General features: G+C 49.0%; 7 protein-coding genes across 7 annotated transcripts, besides 2 other annotated features; 3 read left to right on the plus strand and 4 right to left on the minus strand.

Annotated features, from left to right (window-relative positions):
- Positions 1-1464: 1464 nt before the first annotated feature.
- FPSE_02016 (uncharacterized protein) lies at positions 1465-3003 on the plus strand (the record flags this gene model as incomplete). The annotated part of the gene is made up of 1 exon (XM_009255135.1): positions 1465-3003. One exon carries the CDS (start codon positions 1465-1467, stop codon positions 3001-3003), a length of 1539 nt encoding a protein of 512 aa, XP_009253410.1.
- Positions 3004-5690: 2687 nt separating this feature from the next.
- Positions 5691-6056: a mobile genetic element.
- On the minus strand, positions 5972-6637 carry FPSE_02015 (uncharacterized protein; the record flags this gene model as incomplete). The annotated part of the gene is made up of 1 exon (XM_009255134.1): positions 5972-6637. The coding sequence occupies one exon, from the start codon at positions 6635-6637 to the stop codon at positions 5972-5974; it is 666 nt and encodes a 221-aa protein (XP_009253409.1).
- Positions 6638-7098: 461 nt separating this feature from the next.
- On the plus strand, positions 7099-8404 carry FPSE_02014 (uncharacterized protein; the record flags this gene model as incomplete). The annotated part of the gene is made up of 3 exons (XM_009255133.1): positions 7099-7135; positions 7206-7981; positions 8054-8404. The coding sequence occupies 3 exons, from the start codon at positions 7099-7101 to the stop codon at positions 8402-8404; spliced, it is 1164 nt and encodes a 387-aa protein (XP_009253408.1).
- Positions 8405-9139: 735 nt separating this feature from the next.
- FPSE_02013 (uncharacterized protein) lies at positions 9140-9894 on the plus strand (the record flags this gene model as incomplete). The annotated part of the gene is made up of 3 exons (XM_009255132.1): positions 9140-9166; positions 9229-9322; positions 9626-9894. The coding sequence occupies 3 exons, from the start codon at positions 9140-9142 to the stop codon at positions 9892-9894; spliced, it is 390 nt and encodes a 129-aa protein (XP_009253407.1).
- A 1206-nt stretch (positions 9895-11100) lies between these two features.
- On the minus strand, positions 11101-13847 carry FPSE_02012 (uncharacterized protein; the record flags this gene model as incomplete). The annotated part of the gene is made up of 2 exons (XM_009255131.1): positions 11101-12562; positions 12619-13847. 2 exons carry the CDS (start codon positions 13845-13847, stop codon positions 11101-11103), a joined length of 2691 nt encoding a protein of 896 aa, XP_009253406.1.
- Positions 13848-16038: 2191 nt separating this feature from the next.
- FPSE_02011 (uncharacterized protein) lies at positions 16039-16644 on the minus strand (the record flags this gene model as incomplete). Its single annotated transcript, XM_009255130.1, has 5 exons — positions 16039-16102; positions 16195-16205; positions 16253-16318; positions 16348-16353; positions 16486-16644. The coding sequence occupies 5 exons, from the start codon at positions 16642-16644 to the stop codon at positions 16039-16041; spliced, it is 306 nt and encodes a 101-aa protein (XP_009253405.1).
- Positions 16420-16439: a microsatellite.
- A 2723-nt stretch (positions 16645-19367) lies between the features above and the next one.
- On the minus strand, positions 19368-20451 carry FPSE_02010 (uncharacterized protein; the record flags this gene model as incomplete). Its single annotated transcript, XM_009255129.1, has 4 exons — positions 19368-19474; positions 19544-19703; positions 19839-19862; positions 20158-20451. 4 exons carry the CDS (start codon positions 20449-20451, stop codon positions 19368-19370), a joined length of 585 nt encoding a protein of 194 aa, XP_009253404.1.

The following is a 20451-nucleotide window of genomic DNA, read 5'->3' on the forward strand; positions in this document are numbered from 1 at the left end:
CGATGCTCGGTTTATGTGGTTGTTTTGCCAGAACACAGTCAAGAGGTTGGCGGTTTCAAGGTTTATCTGAAGAAATGTCGTTGTTGATGATAGGCTGCAGCCTTGTCGTCGTTCTGCGCGCGGTCTTGGATTGGCAGTCGTGAAATTTCCAGACGCGAGCTGAAAGCTTGCACATGCGACGGGAGTTTATTTCGCCGACGGCCGACAATAAACTGGGGTTTGAATGGGTACCTGAAAAATCACAAGCTAAAAACCTGTCATGACAGGCCAACCAATGATTTAACTACGACGTGATCGATCATCGCATGCGCCAGGGCTGTCAGGCTATTGGTGATGTCAGTGTCTGGAGACTTTCATGCCTTGTGATGCTGACACGAGGAACCAAATTCCCAAAGGTACAGGAACATGGGACGTCCCAGATTTGCTTGTAGGATTTCTTATTGACACCAACAATAACATGATTCAAGGGAGTAGACAAAGTCCATGCTCTGCAGCCACAAAATTAAAGAATAAAGGGGCATGCGTTGGGCCATGATTAATGCGACAAACTTTGTCTCCCTCGAGTCTCGGTCGGACAAGTTCATGGTCTGGGCTTGCTCCTGGGCTTGGGCACTAATTAATCAACGAATGAGTGAAATTCCAGGTTCCAGTAGCCAGGTTTTGACAGCAGTGATGTGTTGTCCATATTCCCCTGGCTTATTATGATGACTTGTATTAGTCTCAGGGGGCTATTTTTACGTACAATATCGACACTTTAGTGGTTGTCTGTATCACCCGCTTGCTAGGGCCCCCCGAGCCTTTAATTCCTCCCCGCGTTCCAAGTGGACGCTCGGGCAATCAGCAGGGGTATGAATAGACGAAATGGAAAAAGTTGATTGATTGACGGCCCAGCCGAGAGCCCGGCGCACAGGACCTCTAATACGGGCTGCATTACAGGCGCAGCGCAGGTCATGTTCTGCAGCCAATGCAGGGCCCGCCTAAAAAAGCCTGCCCAAAAGTTACAGCTGGAATTATAGCGTCCGGGACGCTGCAATAGGCAGGCCACTAAAAAAATCCTAGTTTTTTTTGTTAGTGGAGGTAAATACTAAGACCCGTCCGTTCCTTTGACTTGCGGCCCTTTCTTCCCTTCTTTTCCCTCCTCACACCATACTGGTGAACAATAGTTTAACGTATACCCACGACATCTCGCCGTTGCCAAATGCATATAGCAAAGCCTGCCGTCCTTCGTACTTCTTTCTTCCGATACCAGATGCGTGTCGCGAACTTCTACGAGACCGAGCCTCACTTCGAATCACAGCCCCGCGCAGATCCGGAGCGCCGACGAGGATTTCCTTGAATATCACGATTCTCTGCGCTTGTCCATAACTTGATTTGGGCGAGTGCTGTGTGGTGTAGCTGTCAGAGCACAACCGTGCCGTCTTTCACCCCCAAACCCACAGACTCTTACTTTGAATACCGCCCGCCATGATAAGCCACGCACCTGCCGCGGTCAACACCGTCCGTGGCTTTCAGACTACACCTGCTACCTCTGGCGACGAGGACTCAGACCCTGGACACAACGAGGTCCCTACCCCCCGACGAAAGACCGCCGGACGAACCATTGTCAACGATGTTGTGAGCGCCAACTGCAGCCCTATTATTCGAGCATCTTCTCCCGCTGTTTCGGGTATTGCAAAGCTGCGCTTGCAGATGGAACCTCTTAGTCTGGACGGAGGATCTCCTTACTCCATGAGCCGTTCTACAAGTCAGCAAGGCATCGCCCTCGATTTTCGAAAGCAGATGATCAGCCGCACACACAGCCGAGAGGATGTTCGTAGCGAGGCCGGAAGCGAGATTTCAGACACCTCTATTAGTTACGAAGTGAACCTCGAGCACGATTTCGCTGACGAGAGTGTTCGAGAGCGTAATGGATATCTTGGAACCCTTGAAGGTGGCCTTGCGCCGAACCGTAAGATGACGTCGGAGGACTTCGAACAGCTGCGATGCCTCGGCAAGGGAACATACGGCACTGTGCTTCTGGTCAAGCAGCGTGCGACTGGGAGGCTGTACGCTCAAAAGCAGTTCAAGAAGGCCTCCTTGGTGGTCCACAAGAAGCTTATCGAGCAGACCAAGACTGAGCGACAAATTCTCGAATCCGTCAACAGACACCCGTTCGTTGTCAAGCTATTCTACGCTTTCCAGGACCACGAGCAGCTGTACCTTATCCTCGAGTACGGACAGGGCGGCGAGCTCTTCACCCACCTTGACACCGAGAAGATGTTCTCCGAGGATGTAGCTGCTTTCTACATGGCGGAAATGCTTCTGGCTATTTCGCACTTGCACAACGATCTTGGTGTGGTGTACCGCGATCTTAAGCCAGAGAACTGCCTCTTGGACGCTGAAGGCCATCTTCTCCTGACCGACTTCGGCCTGTCCAAGGTGTCCCTTGACGAGACCGACGCCTGCAACTCGATGCTGGGAACCGTCGAGTACATGGCACCTGAAGTTGTGCTGGGGAAGAAATACGGGAAAGCGGTCGACTGGTGGTCCTTTGGAGCGCTTGGGTACGACCTGATGACTGGAAACCCGCCTTTCCGTGGCCAGAACCACGCCAAGATCCAGGACAACATTGTCAAGCAGAAGTTGGTGCTTCCTTACTTCTTGAGCGCTGATGCCAAAGATCTCCTTACCCGACTTCTTCGCAAGGATCCCAAGAAGCGTCTCGGAGCAGTGATGCCCAATGATCTGGCCACCATGAAGAAGCACCGGTTCTTCCGCAAGATTGACTGGAAGAAGCTCGCGGCGCGGGAGCTTGAGCCGCCGATTCAGCCGATGATCACGGATCCTGAGTTAGCCGAGAACTTCGCCCCCGAGTTTACCGAGCTGGCGATCAGCCCGGTACTGCCCAACAAGGATGCCTGGCCCCGAAGCCTCCCTAAGGATGAGCTCTTTGGTGGATTCAGTTTTGTGGCGTCTTCAAGCCTGTTGAACGAAGATCGGTTTGCGGCATATGCCCAGACATAAATGATGACGGTGAAGAACGAAGACGAGGTGTTGGATGGATGGGTATGGTTGTGGTTTAAGATTGCTGCGTACTGTTTTCGGGGTGGTTGTTTTTGCCTTTGAGTCATGACTATCAGTACAAGAAGGTCAAGCCATCCGTGGCTACTAGATTTAGATGGTATTGTTATTGAACTCGCTGTTGTATCGAATCGCATAAGTTCATTTCTCTTGATGCCGGATTCCGAGTTCCGAGTGACCTTGTCAGTAATGTATGCACTATGTTAGTATGTTTGGCCTGCCAAAAACGTGCAAAAGGCCGGAGACCAACGTAAGTCGGGGGCTTAGCTTCACGATTGGCACCTGCATCTGCATTTGAAGCTATAATGCGACTAGTGGTGTTGACGTTCGGGGTTGGAAAGCAGAAATAGAAGGTGTAGCAGAGATGGTAAAATAGTAGACACTCTCATCAGCGGGGAGGGATCACGGCATACGGCACGACATTGAGACACGTATTAGGGCTTTGAGAAATTTGATGTCTGCCCAGCCAACATCGTTGAGGAATTGTTGAACGAATAAGACGACCCCTTTGACTGCCACATATAGTATCAAGGTTAACGTGTAAGGCACTGCATCCAGTAACTATCATGAGATTGACCCAGTGACTTGGATTGCTCCCGCTTACTCCATTGAACTAGCCTCATGGCACAACCTATTTGATCGTCCGCAGCTTAATAACCTCAAACCCGAAAAGGAGGGCCGCGCAAGCATCCTGCACGAGGCGTCCATGATTGCATGCCATTGACGACTTGGGACGTAACAGGAGAATGGAGATCAAGGTCAAATGTCTTGGCATCATTGATGTCTCTGCTTTGTGATGATTGAATAATCAAGCTAAGGCTCCTGGCCATTGGAACATTCTAAGTTTTAAGGCTGACAAAACTACCGTGGTTCCATTGGCATGTTTTGAAGAACAAAAGGTGACGTACACAGTGAGGCTAATGAGGTATTCAGAGTTCCAGACCCCTGACGGCGTTGCAAACGAGAACATTGTTATTGGGCGATCCTGGGAAGAGTCGGTTATGCAAAATGAAAACTAATCAAACACGATACGGTGAAGCCTATAGAAAGTGTTGTGGTTTCGGTAATATGTGTGGGATAGCATCGCTCTCAAGACTATGCGAATACTTGACAGTGTCTTTAGTGGGATGAGGCCCCATTTCGGATTTGACAATTGCTCCGGACGGGGAAGCATAAACATATCACTTACCCCATCGGGCAGTTACAACCCTGAATTAAGAGTCCCGACGTGGAGGCACCAAATCTACAGATGCTACCCAAGCATATCTTGTGGGGAGATCCTTGCAGTACAGAGTAGGCGGCCGCCTATTAACTCACTGTATCACATTCATCGCTACTGATTGTAAGTAAGCGCGTATTCGAACAGCAAAGACGTCGCTGAAACATACGCCGTTTCTCGCCCACATCCTCGGATGCCGGCTGGCTCGAGGCACACAATACATCATGTCAACGGCCACAGTTTCAAAGTCATGATGCTTCGACTTGTCAAAGATGCTCTTCATCCAATCACTGTAGCGCCATGACTGTGCCCTGAAGCTCTCAAACGACCTCGTTAAAAGTCTTCTCGGCACTGCGACCCGAATGGCTACAGGCCAGCGTTAAAACTAGATAGCACGTAGCTTGATCCTGGGATAGCTAGCAATAGCTTTTGCCGTGGGCTATACTGAGGTAGTGCGGATGAAACCTTAAAGTTCTTGTCTAATCTTGGCCTTTGACATATTAAGGGAGGATCCGAGGGCAAGCGAGCTGCTTGAGCTGACGACAGCGTCAAGTCAAACAAGGCCACTAATGACGGCACCTGTATTGTCATCTGCCGAGAGACCCTTGGTATGTCCATGCTGTAACAACTAGACTAACTCACCGCCTTGCCGTACACCCCCCCACTCCGCACACTTGTGATAGCATCACATCAACAACACAACAATGACTTCCAATAATTCTACAATTATATGTATTAATCCAATTCAATTGAGATTCTGCATACTATCTAACTAATATGTATTGTATCTGCTGTTTTTTTCTTGGGCTCTTTTGGGCGTGTTTCCTTCGCTTTTTCCTTCAATTTATGTATGACATTCTTTTCAGCTTGATCTCTCGCCGTGATGATCTGGTCAATTGAAGGGAAAGCTGCATTTGGATCAAATTCAACTGGGACTCGGCCGGTAGGCTCTTTGGCCGCCGCTGAAGCTTTGAGAACAGCTTTTTCCTCCTCAAGGCGTTGAATTTGACTGTTTTTGTTGTCAATTGCCTTTATCATCTTCTTCATAATACAATTGAAGTCACGGATCGATACAATTCCTTCATTTTGAGCAGCTTTCTGTTGTTTTTGAATATCGGCACTTCCTTGAGGCGTACCCCAGGTTGCATCATCAGTTACTCGGCGCCTCCTTGGAGTCGTAGGTCCTTCAAACCCCTTGCGTTGCCGCTCCCTGGGCTTCAATGCATCGATAGCCTTCCTGAGGCAGATCGGGGCGACCCCAGACTTCGAGAAGCCACTCATTATGTTCCTACGGCTCATAGCTTTATGTGAAGCTTTGTTGTATGCCTCTAGGAAGAGTTGTTGTTGATTTGGAGAGGTTGCTTCGTATGTAGCCCAAGCGCGAGTCAACTGGTGATAGTATGTCTTGAGGGGCCCAAATACGGCAACATCGAGTGGTTGAGTAATGTGTGATGAATGTGAGGGTAACCAAGATAGCCAAATACGGTGTAACCAAGCCTTTTTCATCAATTCGGGTGTGATGTGTGACTTATATTGATCCAAGACTAATAGTCTCCATTGAGAGGGATCTGACGGCGTTGTCTCAGGGATAAATACATCCATGAACCACTTCATGAAGATATCTGAGTTAGACCAGCCTTTGGGACTTGTATTGTACTTCCAACTGGGAAAAACGCAAGGAAACCACTGTCCTTAGAGGTTTTTTCCAGTGAATATGACAACAGGCGTAAGACGGCGAGATCCGGCTGATATACACTCGATTACTGAGGCCCAAGTTGAATTGTCGGTCTTGATAACCTCAGATCGTGTCGTCATGACTGTTCCTGCTACTATGCCGGCCCGGGTTTCCCCAAGTTGCATGCCGTTTTCATCGACGTTGTATGTATTTGCTCGTGTGATATTTTTATTGTCAACAACCCATTGGAGACCCTCGTAGTAGTCAGATAACGATTTCCTCGTTACGGCACGTTTTCTAGCTGCTTCGTAGACCTTCGTAGGCTTCTTTTCTATGGAGGAATGTCGTGTGAAGAACCGGTCTACCCAGTTCTTGCCGATGTAGGATATCTGCCCATTGACCTCAGACAGCTGCTGTGCAAAGCCGCGTATGTCAGACCTCGTGAGAGGCTGGAATGCCTTCTCTCTCTCGATAATATAGTTCACTAGGTCATCTTCTTGCTCAGGAGTTAGCGACAGTTCTCCCCGATGTGCTGTTGTGATGTCGTGGGCTCCGGCGCAACGATCCTTCAATGTCGAGATCTTGATGGAGTGTTTTCGCGCCGACGCGCGCAAACCTATATTTTCGACGTCATTGACGGCCAAGAAAACTCTATATTCATAATCTGATTGCTGCGAATCCATTGCCGTTGAAATAAAAAAATACGGATTTAATTTGAAAAATACAGAGAGGTATGAAAAAGTAGACTTCAATGACGAGTTGATGTTGTGAGGTGTGCGGGGTGGGGGGGTGTACGGCAAGGCGGTGAGTTAGTCTAGGTGGTACCTAAGAAAGAAAGTAGCCGTTAGCGGTACAACGCAAATGTGGCTTTTGCTGCGTGTAGCGAAAGAGCCAAGCGTTTATTTACCGTATTGCAGTCAACGGGGGCAGCTCAGCCCGCTAAATGGAGCGTTTCGAGAGGAAAGGAACGACCCCCTGGTCACCATCTAGATCTGTGCTGCTTACTTTTCTTTATATGAGCTACCCATTGCCCCCCTTCCTGTAAGCATGCCAATCTCAACAGAAAATTTCCTCATTCACAAATCAAGACAAAGACACCGAGTCTAATAGGTTGACTTGTTTTTATTCACATTAAAAAATAATAATGAAGTGGTCAACTGGCTCACTGCTAGCGGCGCTGTGTAAGTCGGCCTTTATCACGTCAACCGAATATTTATCTAGGTTCTTTAAACTAACTCAACACTCATTCAGTCGCTCCTAGCGCACTCGCCATTACACCTGAATTCTGCCCCAAGAATGGCAAGGTCTGCTTTACCTGGGGTGTCCCAGAGGCCTCAGCAAGCTCAGGATCCGGCCCCATCTACTTCCAGCTCAAGGCACCAACAAGTATGCAATGGGCAGGTCTCGGTATCGGCGACCGGATGGCTGGCTCCCAGATGTTCATCATTTACCAGGACGGAAAGGGCAACGTCACACTGAGCCCAAGACCAGGAACGGGCAACGTCATGCCCGAGTACACGAAAATGGATGGACTCGAGCTGCTGGAAGGTTCCGGAGTGAAGGACAATGAGATGATTGCCAACGTTCGATGCAACAACTGCAAGAACGTGAATCTCAAGGGTTCTGACCTGTGGATTGCCGCTTGGCTGTCTGGCGACTCTCTGGCCTCGACAAGCCCCTCCGAACGCATTTCCCAACACGACGAACACGCTACCTTCGATGTCAACCTCGCCAAAGCTGCGATGACCTCAGACAGCAACCCGTTCCTTTCAGCTAACACAAACAAGGGCAGCTCCAGCTCCGGTGGTGCTGCGTCCGAGACATCCAGCCGCGGCGCAAGCAACAAGGTTCAGCTGGCTCACGGTATCATCATGTCCATTGTATTCATCGCCGGGTACCCTCTGGGTGCCATTCTCATGCCCATGCTCGGCAAATGGATCATTCACGCCGGTTGGCAGGTTGTCATGCTGCTCCTCATGTGGGCTGCATTTGGACTTGGATATGTCGCTGCTAGAGACGGAGGCTTAGTAAGTTTGCCCTGAGATGCCCTCGCACTCACTCAAAATGTTACCCAAGTACTAACAATCGTTTTACTTTAGTGGGGAAAGCAAGCTCACACTCAAATGGGCACTGTTGTCGTTGTCTTGATCACCCTTCAGCCTATTCTTGGTTACATGCATCATCGGTACTTCCTCAGCCATGGCAAGCGAGGCATCATCAGCCATATTCACATCTGGTTCGGCAGAGCTCTCATGATCATCGGTATCGTCAACGGTGGTCTGGGCCTGAAGCTCGCAAGCTCATCCCGTGCATTCATCATTGCGTACTCGGTCATTGCTGGTCTTGCTGCCATCCTCTACCTCGGTGCTGCCATTGTTGGCGAGAGGAGACGATCGGCTTCTCGTGTTAAGCAGATGTCGCCTCAGATGTCTCAGGAGGAGGCACGATAATGTGGTTTGGTCGGAGTTGAAAGTGGCAGAAGCTGTTGTGCTTTCAAGGTGTTTCGGAGCTCGTAACTTGTGATACCAAGGATCTTTGGGCCATTGGGCTTGAGTCCTATAAGTTGAAAGTGACTATTATTTACTAGTCAATTCCTTTTGTTTGTTTCTTTCTTATCTAAGAATTAGTAGATGTATATAATTGCATTATCGACCGAATAATATATAATGCCGAGTACCTGTTTGGTCTAGCCGCACTGTCGTCATATGTTTTATGCATGCATGAACCCCAGATCGTAAGGTCATAGCCGAGTCAAGCATAATTAAAGATATCCAGATCGATGCAAAGAGAATAGTAAAACGTTAAAAACAACCCTTGAGCTCATGCGTCAGAAGCAGGAAATATAGCAATGATGCGTGTAAGTGAGCTTTGACGTCGTTGATCAAGTCCCGAGAGTCACGTTCGAGATGGGAGGGTCAAAAGCAAGATCCGATCCCAACGTCAGCCAATCATCCATCGTAGGCGTCACGTGCATATCACCCGTGATGCTCCGTTAGCCGCTGAGAAGCAACTCAGAACCTGAGGCATCAACTCGCACAGTAGCAAGGCCGAAGCGCTCTAACCGGGGGCGAGGAAGCATCCAATAGTGCTTGCCAACCTCTCACGAATTTTCCCCCAAAACCCTCAATCCGCCCATCTCCATCTCCCCGGAGTCACCCCAATTGAGCCTCTACCAGCCATTCAAAATGCTCATCCAACTCTCAAGGGCTACGGTAAGATCTGAACCGATTTTATCAATATTCTTTATAGACACGCAGGACTGATAAATTTGTAGCGCGCTCGCTCCGCCGTTGCGGCTGTTTCTCGTGTCGCCAGACCCAATACCGTCCAGGTGAGGGGCTTCATTGCTCCTACTGTCTCCAGGAAAGGTAAGATCTTGCTATTATTGCTGTCCACACTTTGAGAAAACCTCCTCCGACGTCGCGATTCGGCCTCTTCGATTGTCAAAGTCCATTTCTTCCGGTCGGATCTGTCAAATAGCCGAACCTGCGCTCCACCTAAGCTCCGACGTCGTCAGTATCGATCGTTCTGATGCGGCATCCCATATGAAACTCAAATAACCGAATCCTCGCTCTTCCGACACTCTCGCCAAACTTCGGCATATAATCCGATTTATCAAAATGTGACCTGATCTGTCCAATGTTCAATTGCTGACATCATACTTCTTATAGCCGACTTTGTTCAGGAGCTTTACCTTAAGGAGCTCAAGGCCTACAAGGTCCCCGTCGTCAAGGAGTCCGATGCCGAGGGCAACGTCCAGACTTTCAGCGTCCCCAAGACCCCTACTTCCCCCGAGGAGACCGACCTCGCCGGCAACCTGAAGGAGTACGAGAGCATGGCCGTTGAGATCGAGGGTCAGGACACCTCTGCCCAGTCTGCCGGCGCCCCCAAGGTTGCTGACTGGCTCGAGGCTGAGGAGGATGAGGAGCCTCACCACTAAGCGGTTTATTTTCTCCGTTACCATATGAGGGTGGCTCATAAAACTATCCGTACCGCAGCAATTTTTCGGGGGTGTCTCATTTCTCACCGCCCAGCTGCCGTTACTCAGGGATAGCAAAAAGAGGGAGGGCTGACACCAAAATTCAGCCCGGGGATGAAGAGCCGGAAGCGACCAGGAAGGAGCTGAAGCAAGTGGATTGTGGACGAGAATCCTGTGTACATTTTTCCTAAAATACAGCCTTCGGTTGCCTGTAGGAACTAATTGCGAAATGCCAACGTTAAATGAAGCTCAAGCAAACTTTTACTATTAACTACTATCCACATCTGTCCACTTTTTGATTTGATATACTGCAAGATCGCGAATATCGATCCAGGAATTCTTTGGTCCTAAAGTGTACTGTAGTCCCGCCAGCAGTTCCAGTATACTTGGGATCGTGCATCGTATATCACAAGCAGACCTTTCATCGACTGATCATCATGATCATCATGATCATCATGGCCAACGTTGTTTAGGCTTTGTGACCTAAATGACATGCAGTAGAGCCTCAAGCGTCACTTCACTCAAGTCAATGACACCTGTCATCTGTCCAATGCCTCGAACTCTGCTACATTACACCAACTCGAGCTTATCGACGTCAGGTGGCAACCAACGTCATTGACAAACCACAAGGAGGGACGGAAGGCTGTATACGAAGCCAACGATAGGCTACTATATCCAACACGGATAAGCTCAGAATAGACTCAAGAGAGAACAACATAGTTCCATTCTGGGACAAATGACGATCAAGTACGTGTATCTTGTCTTGTGGCATTCTCATTTCATTACTGCATATGGCTCGTCCTGTTATTGCTGGGAATCAAACTAGCGGGAAAGACATTCAAAGAAGAATCGTCCAAAAAACGACTTCGTTCCCTCCTTTCTTCTCCTTCTCTCTCCTCCCCACTTTCTGTCATTTTACACAACCATAAACGCCATCAGTCCTGTGCAACACGACGACCAATGCAATGCAATACCAGCCAACCTTGATGCATATAATTCCACAATTAGACATCCATAGCCCACATGCAAAACTAGGGGAGGGGGCAAGCTTTGGGTTTCGCGAAAATATTACTTTTTTGTTAAGACATGTAGAGATAGATGCACCTCCAGCATGATTGAAACGCCGAGTTTGACTTTAATAAAACGTGCAAGAACCAATCTGCCGCATTATACGTCAAAATGAGAACCTCCCACCATGTGCTCGTCGTGCCCAGTCTTCACGATCCCACTCATCCGGTTTGCCTTCCTGAGGTCAATGTCGTCCAGATTATCCCAGTCGTCGTTATCGCGGTGCCGGCGGCCATGACCATTTCCATCATCCATGTCTTCGTCAACAAGTCCTGCTCGGTCTCGCATGTGGTCTTCAAGTGCGCTCTCATCGACAAATGTGAAGCCTTGAAAGTTGGCTTGGACAGATGGAGATAGAGGCGTTGAAGCGGCGTAACCCCGCGCCAAAGCAGCGGCACGCTCGTTTAGAGAGCCGTTCTGATCCAAAGCAGTCGTGAACTCGGGGTCGAAATATGAGACATCTGTCTCGGACTTCAATTTGGGCTTGAAGGGAGGAGTGATGAGCTTCTTGGTGAGTAATGTCCAGTCCACGTCACCAAAGAAGGGGTGTCTCTTCAACTCCTCAGCATCATCAGTCGCACCCAATCTGTGCTTGGGGTTTCGGTTAAGGAGTCCCTTGACGAAATTCCTTCCTTCCTGAGAGAGGGTGTCTCGTGGGAACCTCACCTTTCCGAATGCAATATTCTTATACATTTGCTGTGTATCCTCGGCATAGAATGGGCTCCAACCGCAACACATCTCGAAAACCAAGACACCGAGCGACCAGAAGTCCACCATCTTGGTGTAGCCGGATTCATCCAGCAAAACTTCGGGTGCAAGATATTCGGTAGTTCCACAGAACGTATTGGTTGTGTCGTTCTTCGTAAGGTTGGCCTTGGAGAGACCAAAGTCGCACAAGGCGATGTGACCATTTGCGTCCAGAAGGATGTTCTCGGGCTTCAGATCTCGATACACAATATCGTTGTTGTGAAGGTGCTGAATGGCCAAAATCAACTCGGCGATGTAGAACTTGGCTCGCTTCTCGTCGAACCGACCCTCCTTCTGCAAATGCCAGAAAAGTTCACCTCCGGACATGTAGTCGGTGACCAGGTAAAGTTCGGATGGTGTTTGGAAAGAGAATTTGAGACCGACGATGAAAGGTGAGTCGGACATGGCTGTACGGACCAGAATGTTTCGCTCGCCCACGGTGTGCGCGACCTCCTTCTTCTGTACGATAACCTTCTTCTGCAGAACCTTCATGGCATAGATGCGTTGAGTATCCTTCTTTCGCACTTGGTACACCTGACCAAAAGTACCCTTGCCAATAAGCTTGAGAATATCGAAATCCTGTGGACCGAATTGCTTCTTCTCGGCCCTGTGGTAAATGGCTTCGAGGAAGATTTCGCCGGTCGGCGCCTTCTCAGCCATAGTGTCGGCATGACCCTGAAGCTGGAACCAACCCTCAACAGTAGTGCCAGGATCCTTGCTGGCCCGGAAGTCGACATGACCGAGAAACTCATCTCCCGATGCCCCATGATCATATACTGAGACATCAACGAGCATATCATAGTCTACAACGTCGCTGTTTTGGTGTCAGTGATGAATCTCATACAAATAAACCAGCATGAGGTAACGTACAACTCTGCTTCCGCATCCCACTTTGGGTTGGTGAAGGATAACGGCCCAGGCCGGTTGCGAACTGAGCCGCCGTGGTCATGGATGCTGGTGTTGCTGCTCTGTCTGCTTCTCATGGGAATGGCCAAGGGTCGACCTGAGTCACTTCCTGATCGTTGAATGGCGATGCCGCCATGAGCGGGGGGTGGGTCGATGCTGAGGTTGTCTTCCTCGTCAAGGGAGTGGGGGCCGCCCGAGATGAGCTCACTACGTTGGAAAACAACAACAACATAAGGGTCCCGACTCTTCCTGAGTCCTCGGGCTTCATTGATCTTGATTGTTAGTTTACCCTTGGCAGCGGGTGCCTGGGCACCGCCAGAGCTCCTGGGAGTATGGGTGCCGCTGACTTCAGCGCTATCATGGCTGGTTCTCCCGGAGGAGGGGGCTCTCTCAGAGGCCGAAGGTCGTGCAGCCGACATTGCTCGAGTAGGAGTCGAGTTGCCGCTCTTGAACGTCATACGAGTTAGCTCCTTGAGTCCATTAAGAATATTCCACTTGCCGGGGGCAGCAACTTCAGAAGTGTCTGAATCTGCAGCACCAGGTTCGGGGTGCGAGGGCTGGATGGAGTCTTCGGTATGTGCTGCGATTTTGGAGGAGTCAAGTTCAGGTAGTGATGGGTCATTGGAAGTTTGAAAGTGGGTGGTGATGAAAGGCGAGGCTGTGGGTTTCTTGGATTGTGCCTGCTGTGTAAGAGACTTAGGCTCGACAGCAGCCCTGCCATGGGCCCCTGAGTCGGCAGAAATCATGTCTTGGGAGATAGAACCCCCCGAAGACGAGGGCTGAGATGTGGGTGGGGTTGGGTAGGGGTTTGAAAGGTTATGCTCATCCCGCTGCGTGGTACTCGGCATGCGATCAAGGCTCTCATGTTGAAGAGGCGAACGATCAGAAGCCGAAGAGTCACAGCCGCGAGTAGAGCCCTCTGGGTGTACCTGCAACTGCAGGCCGGTAGGTGGAGCGGGTTGAACTAGAATCCCGTCTAGAGCGGTATCGCTCTCAGACGAATTGGGATCTGACGAAGGCGCAGAAGGGTTATTACGAACCTGGCCAAAGTAACTCATGATACTGGGCAAGCGTTTGTCCTGTAGATCGGGTTGAGGAGTAGCTACACCAGATCGAGGAGTATCAACACCGATGTGATCGACATTATCCTCGTCTGCCACAGACCTGACGTTTTGGTTAATAACCCCATTCATTTTTGTAAGAGATTTCCAGTGAGTGAATAAATCCTTCTATACCGAAGCAACTGCGCGGGGGGGGAGAAAAACAAAGTGGGAACACTAGTTCATGACGGCTGCCAAGCGCGTCAACTAGAGGGTAAACAGGGCAAAGGCCGAAAAGGGACCACCCAGGACAACAAGCAATGGCGGTCGAGGTGGACTCTGGCGATGCGACTATGACGAGAAAAAAACGGAATGGCGAGATGTCCTTTGGAGCTCAAGGTACAGAGCAGCCAGTGGTGTGTTCGCGAAAGTGTGGATGCGAACGAAACGCCAGGACCAGCACCAGTGAGCGAGTAATACGCAGTATAGATTGGGATGAGAGCCAGTCTTTGCCGAGAGCGGTCGTGTAAGACGAAGCGTCAAGGGACCAAGTGGAGGCTCGAAACTTGCAAGTAAAGGAAAAAGAAGACGATGACGAGATCAATTCCCCTACTGCCGGGAGTAAAAAAAAAACTCGCTGGCTCGGTGGCCGGGGTAGGCTTGTTCAAAAAGGCTTTTTCTTGCGAGTTACCAGAACTTTTGCCTGAGTTTTTTTGGCCTAGGCAAGGAACAAAACGTGGAAAACTGTAGCTGATAGCGGGGCCCAGCACGCAGGGACTGACTCTGAAGCTGGGCAGCCGTTGCTTGTGCCCAATCACAGTCAGGACGAGTCAGGCCTGAGCTTGCAACAACACAAAGGACGAGCTGTCTCTTGCATGTGGGAAAGGTGAATGTAATGCCATGATTGACTGCCGGTTTGCTCGTTGGCCTGTTCGTGCTGTTACAGGCCCTGCAGGAGGATCTAGGGTCCCCCGAAGATGAATTCGAGACGACGGCGGCCGATTACTCGGTTCCATTGCGACGGCGAAGTCGAGAGGACGGCATCGCCTTGATTGGTATCTGGGCTGCTTGTCTTGTAACAGATACGTCTTGTTCTCTGGTGCTGATAATGCAAGGATCGAATCTCATGTTTTCCATATTTGCCGGGTTCTGCCAGCGATCCCAAAGCAAAGGCTCGCCCAGCTATGGGGAATACATGCTGTCTTGATGCCAAGGCGTCGACACCTCATCGTCCTGACCTGCAGTTACAGGGCAGCCGTCCACTGGATAGAGCCCAACAGCGCCTAAAAGTGGAATACAGGCTTGTCTAAGCACCTGTAGAGGCGCCGGAGGCGGTTCCATTTTCATGTGAGGTGAGGTGGGTTCCTTCAGTAGGCGGTGACTAAACAGCTCTAGCCGGAAGAGGACTTTGACTTGGTTTCGCTGAAGTTGAGGTGCTGGAAGTCCGGGTACTGCAATCGTCCTATCGCCACCACCGCCGCTTGTCCTTGGTGAGGGGCATCCAATTCCAGCAGTGCAGTGCAGCGCACCTAACCATTGCGCTGGACACTCACTGCTGGGATCCGTGGAAGTGTCGAATTTGAAATACACCAAAACAAGGGACGAAAAAAGAGAGAAATAGCACCAAAATTCAACGCAAAAGCTTCAACAAGACAGAGAGAAAGCATCCACTAACCTAGACATCATTGCTTGAGTTGCTCTTCGTAACAGATCAAAACCTCCTCCCGCATTTGAAGTCTCAGTGCCTGTCATGGCGATTGCGAGGAGCTTTATTAAAGCTACCGCGGCTTAAAAACAGGGCCGAATTGTCGGGGCGGAGGAAGAGAGGGGCGAAGAAGCGGGTATATTGCGTGAGATGAATCGTGTAAGGTCGTCGATTGGGCGTCGCTGGCCCAGGGATCGTTGTTCGTTTCAAGGACGGGACGAATGGGCGATAAGGGTCGATAACCAAGCGAAGAAGAACAGGACGGAAGGGGAGGAAAGGATGATGGTTTATTGTTGAAAGAGAGGGGAAAAGATTTGAGATGGCGCGGGTCAGAAGAAGTGACGGGATGGAGATGATAATTAGAGTAGACGTCTTTTTGGGGCAAGGTCAAGGTGAGTTGAGGTGGGCGTGCGTGGGCGGTAGACTAACTATGGCCTGGCCCTGGGGGTGTGTTTCCTTTATGTACAGTGCGCCTATTTAGGTACGTCCAGAAGTGAAAATTAGAGGTAGGTAATGTAAACGTAAACTTTGAACAAGATACAGCTGATTGATTTCCAAGCTTTTTTTTGTGAGACAGTTGCCTGGCAGTTCATATTTTATCGAGATGAATTGAAGCTCAGGAGAATTATTAAGAACAAATCAGAGGTGTGTAGGCAGTTGAGTCATTGGTAAGGAAGGAACGAGCTTCAGTTGTTGATACATGCTGGGAGAGGTTCATCGAATAATTCATCAGATTAGATACCTCCTCACCTCAGCTTTTCAGGGATATTCAACTTGACCGCAGTGCATGCTTACATCACTTCCCACTATGGGATTAGGAATTGCTGCGCATATCGTTTTTATAAAGACTTACGTTAGCCTGTCGTGTTGCAGGTACGACGACCTCGCCGTAGACTGAGAGTTTGAAGATGTCGAGGTTCTCGGTATTCGGGTTTATAAACAACATACAACTACCTACTTAATGAGCTAGAGTTGGGGCTTTTCAGTGATGGCGTTGAAGCTGGCTCGGCGCCATCCGCCCAAGTCAAGTCAAGTCAAGTTTAAGACTGTGACTTGACCCAGCAGGCCCCTCTAATTACTACCTACCTTGCAGAAGAATGACCCCGCCCGCCTCTTGATAAAGTGATAACGGGTTTGAAGATACCGTACGGATGCGTTTCCACGAGATGAGATAGGCTTAGACGAGTTGAGAGTGGATGCGTTGAGAAATGTCCATGACATCACCGGTGCTGGATGCGAATTCATTATGAGTTGTTTGCAGTAACCCTGCCATATTGACTCCCAAGTCCCAACAGAGACGAACAGCTCAGAGGACAGACGGTACACCGTGCAATTGGTTTTGTTTTGTTTTTATGTTGTCTTGGTTGCTTACAAAACAGCGGTGTCCTTTTTCCTGGTTTTTGCAAGATGGGAAACAGAAATGCCAGTCGGTTTTTGGGTTTAAACTGAATCATGATTTGGATGTACGTATCTGAACTACTTATTCGGAACCGACGCATGAGACGTGCGTATCCACTGGCAGGCAGATTCAGATTACAACACAATTACAACAAACACTCCACAGTGCGTATACCTTTTCGCTTGATTCAAGTGAGGACTTGGACAGTGGAGAGTCGATCCTTTTGTAATCAACAATTGCGATTCCCATCTCTGAAACGAACTGATTTTCAACTAACGGTGGGGAGGTTTTCACTTTGGCGGGGTTACAGTTTCAACCGGATTTCTCTCTTGATTACATTTATATTGCATGACAAATTGAATGTTTATTCCAAGGTAATTGCATAATAACTAAGCCATCTTGACCGACAAATGTACACACATTCGTGCTGGATCGGATAGAATTAGATTAGTGATGGTATTGCCTACTTAGCCACCTCTTTGCCCAACTAGCCGTCGCCTATCTCGGCTCTTTATGGAGCTGATGCTGTAAAAATAGGTACCTTCTTTAGCTGGCCTGGCGTTTAGTTAGTGCCCAACCAGGCGTTAAACAAGATCTTGATATCCATTATCGAGATTCTCTTGAAACAGGTATCTATGAGTTAAAGGGTATGACCATCTAACCCTGATCACTGATCACAAGGCTCCCGCAACAGGATAGGATTGTCCAGATTACTTTTCAACTCAGAAAGTATAAGCGAATTTGTCTCAACCCTGCCACAGCAATTGCTTCGACAACAGGATTTTACAACACCAGCTGATCAGCGAAATACGATACGTATGAATGAATGTCTATCTCATGATAGGCTGTCGACTGCCTTTCATCCGCAACGTACCAAGAATTCTCTTTTCACGCATAAGCTTATGGTTTCTCTCGGTTCAGGGCGACTGCCATATGCTTCCAGCCGTCTTATGGCATGCAGGACTGTCCTTTTGCTAACACCCATCAACTCTAAGCTGTTGCCACAAACATTGTTCCTTCTGGTTCTCTGTTACTTACTCATCTTACCAGCCTCGCCGCATCAAACTCGACACCGACTATTGGCCAGCAGCTCAAAGACCCTTAGAGTCCAGTAGTATTACTCCGCATCATGGTGAGCCGTCAATACGGATACGGGTTCGCTGCCAGCCTTTGTATTCGCTTGTACCGTCGTTGTGTATAGAAGGTTACGCATTCTCGTTATCCCTGTGGCCGGAGCAAAGTAAGCGACTGCACCATGCGCATTGCCACTATCTACGACAAGGATACTTTGTGTTTGTGTCCAACACTACAGAGTACGCTCGAGTCATCTGAATACAGTACTAAGTCTTGGCCATGCTGTACCTAGCCCGGACTTGCATAGACAGCTTCGGCAACCCGATCCACTCCATTTCGCGACAATAGTGACGATGCTTTTAGTCGCGAGGTCAATCTGAGCGGTCTGCATACTTCAGTTACGGTGACGAGATCAACAGTCACCGTCGGCATGTCCGCATAATACTGATCTGTCATGTCTATCTACTGATCTGGCCGACACCCTGCACTGCTACCTTCACATGCTCGTCTCTATCTGACTATTATATGATGAATGCTTTACGCACTTCTAATAGGCCACTGAACATGTAGACCACGCATCACAAGCCTGGTCCTAGTGCGATGAATGATCGACTTTCAGCCTCTGCTGCAACCTTCCCATGTGGTTGCTGTGTAGCAGCTGGTTACCCAATTGGGCAATACCCCGATTGTGATACCCAAAATTGGATACATCAACTTACTAGCCGCGGCAGTATAGCGATACAGTAACATTTGATGTTGGGTGGTCTGGTGAAACATGCCAGGGGTCAGCAAAGAAACATACCTGTGCCCGATCGCTGAAATGCATGGCGTCTCATGGCTGAGCTTTTCTATCTTGTCAGCTTATTATATCAAGGCTGAGACGCCCTCGATGTGTGCAAGGCGTATAAAGGCGTACGTGAGAGTTCTCATAGGGACGTCGGAGTACTGAACTGGTGCAAAGCATCTGGAGCCGCGTCTGTTTGTGCGACCAACATACTGCCAGACGGAGACAGGAACCTGATCATGATCTGTGTAGCTGATGTACCCATGGCATCAAAGCTATACAGGGCTTAGAAATCGGTGTAACGGAACCTGCAAAGGGGGTTTGTTGTCTCGTTTGCTAAAAAGGACACGGATCTAAGTAAGGGGTATTTGCTGGTGTTTGGCAACTGGCCTTGAACATGGATACATGACTTGGAAGATGGAAGATCTAACTTGATACTGTAGCCCTTCGACAGGATAACTAAGTTGCTCCAATAGCAACAGGGCCTTCTAAAGCACGGTATATAGCAGTAAGCTGATCAACTTCACATCAACCTCTATTCACCTGGGTCGCGAATGTCAAAGGGCTTTATTATCATTAAAGGTTAAACCGGTGTACATAAAGTGTTTCCCAGTACGAAGACGGCCGGTTTCTCTGTGTCTCAACCAGTCGTACGGTTCGCCACTCTCGAGCCTTCATCCAGTGTTCCTATTCCATATTCTTCATCAGAACTCAGGCTCGCTTCTCCGATTCTTTCATCATCTGCAGCCACATTGCTTCCATATCGGAGGTGACTCCTTGGGGGCATCTATTGAGTTGAGTTCGAGGCTTGAGCGGGTCTGGATAGTTCACTTAAGCTCTTGTCAGCAACGGACACACCAGGGGAAGGTTCAATGGAAAGAACATACAAATGCTGACATTCTGGTCAGTTAGTTTTGAGCGAACAGTCTCTCCCTCGTCCGCGGCTCTTTTTACATATGTGTTGGCAGTGCGTTCGGTCATTTCGTGTTGTTGTGTAGACGAAGAACGTAGTCCACCAGCCATTGAATTTGAAGGAGCGTAATACAGCTTGTAAATAAAAGAACGAGCTGTTTTGTTCAGGTCAATGATGAGAATATACCCAAGTATTATCGTGGTGAAATGAAATTTGGAAAGATGGTTACAAGACAAGAACTTGTTTTGTTTGCCGGCATTGGAACTTACGTAGTAGGCATTGGATGCTGAATGCTTGAATTAGACAGTGGCTTGGATCCGGATTCTAGTCCACAGTCCAGCGTGGCTGCCCCACCAGAATGACAAGCCACCCCGCAATATTCCATGAATTTCAAGCTCTGAATAGAGACATTGACTAGAAGTGCTGAAGGGCTGAACAAGTACTGTCCAGAGGATATATGCTCTATAGATACTTGTTCTGCAGTCTAGACTAGTCTATACGCTCATAATGAGTTTATTTACTTCTCTAAGCATTCACAGCGCCGGCAATCCTATCAGAAATGCACCTCTGGCAAGTACCAACCCTTACGTCGTGAGTTTCCATTCTTAGCCAACTCAGCTTTCCATCTCTCAATTCAATGAAAGCCTTAGCTCCCGAGGGCCCAGCCAAAAACCCACCAACACCACCACCCTGAGCCTTCTTGCCCTGTTCCTTTTTCTCTTTCAACCAAAGGTAGTACCAAACCTCCAACAGTTGACTTGACCTCGCCCCATGCCCGACTTCACGATATCCAACAATACTGTCAAGCACCTTTTCCCACGACGAAGACGACGACGTTGACATACAGCCTGAACTACCATCACCAGATAAAAAGATATTCAT

Source organism: Fusarium pseudograminearum, chromosome 1, assembly GCF_000303195.2.
Source record: "Fusarium pseudograminearum CS3096 chromosome 1, whole genome shotgun sequence".
Classification (NCBI taxonomy): Eukaryota; Fungi; Ascomycota; class Sordariomycetes; order Hypocreales; family Nectriaceae; genus Fusarium; species Fusarium pseudograminearum.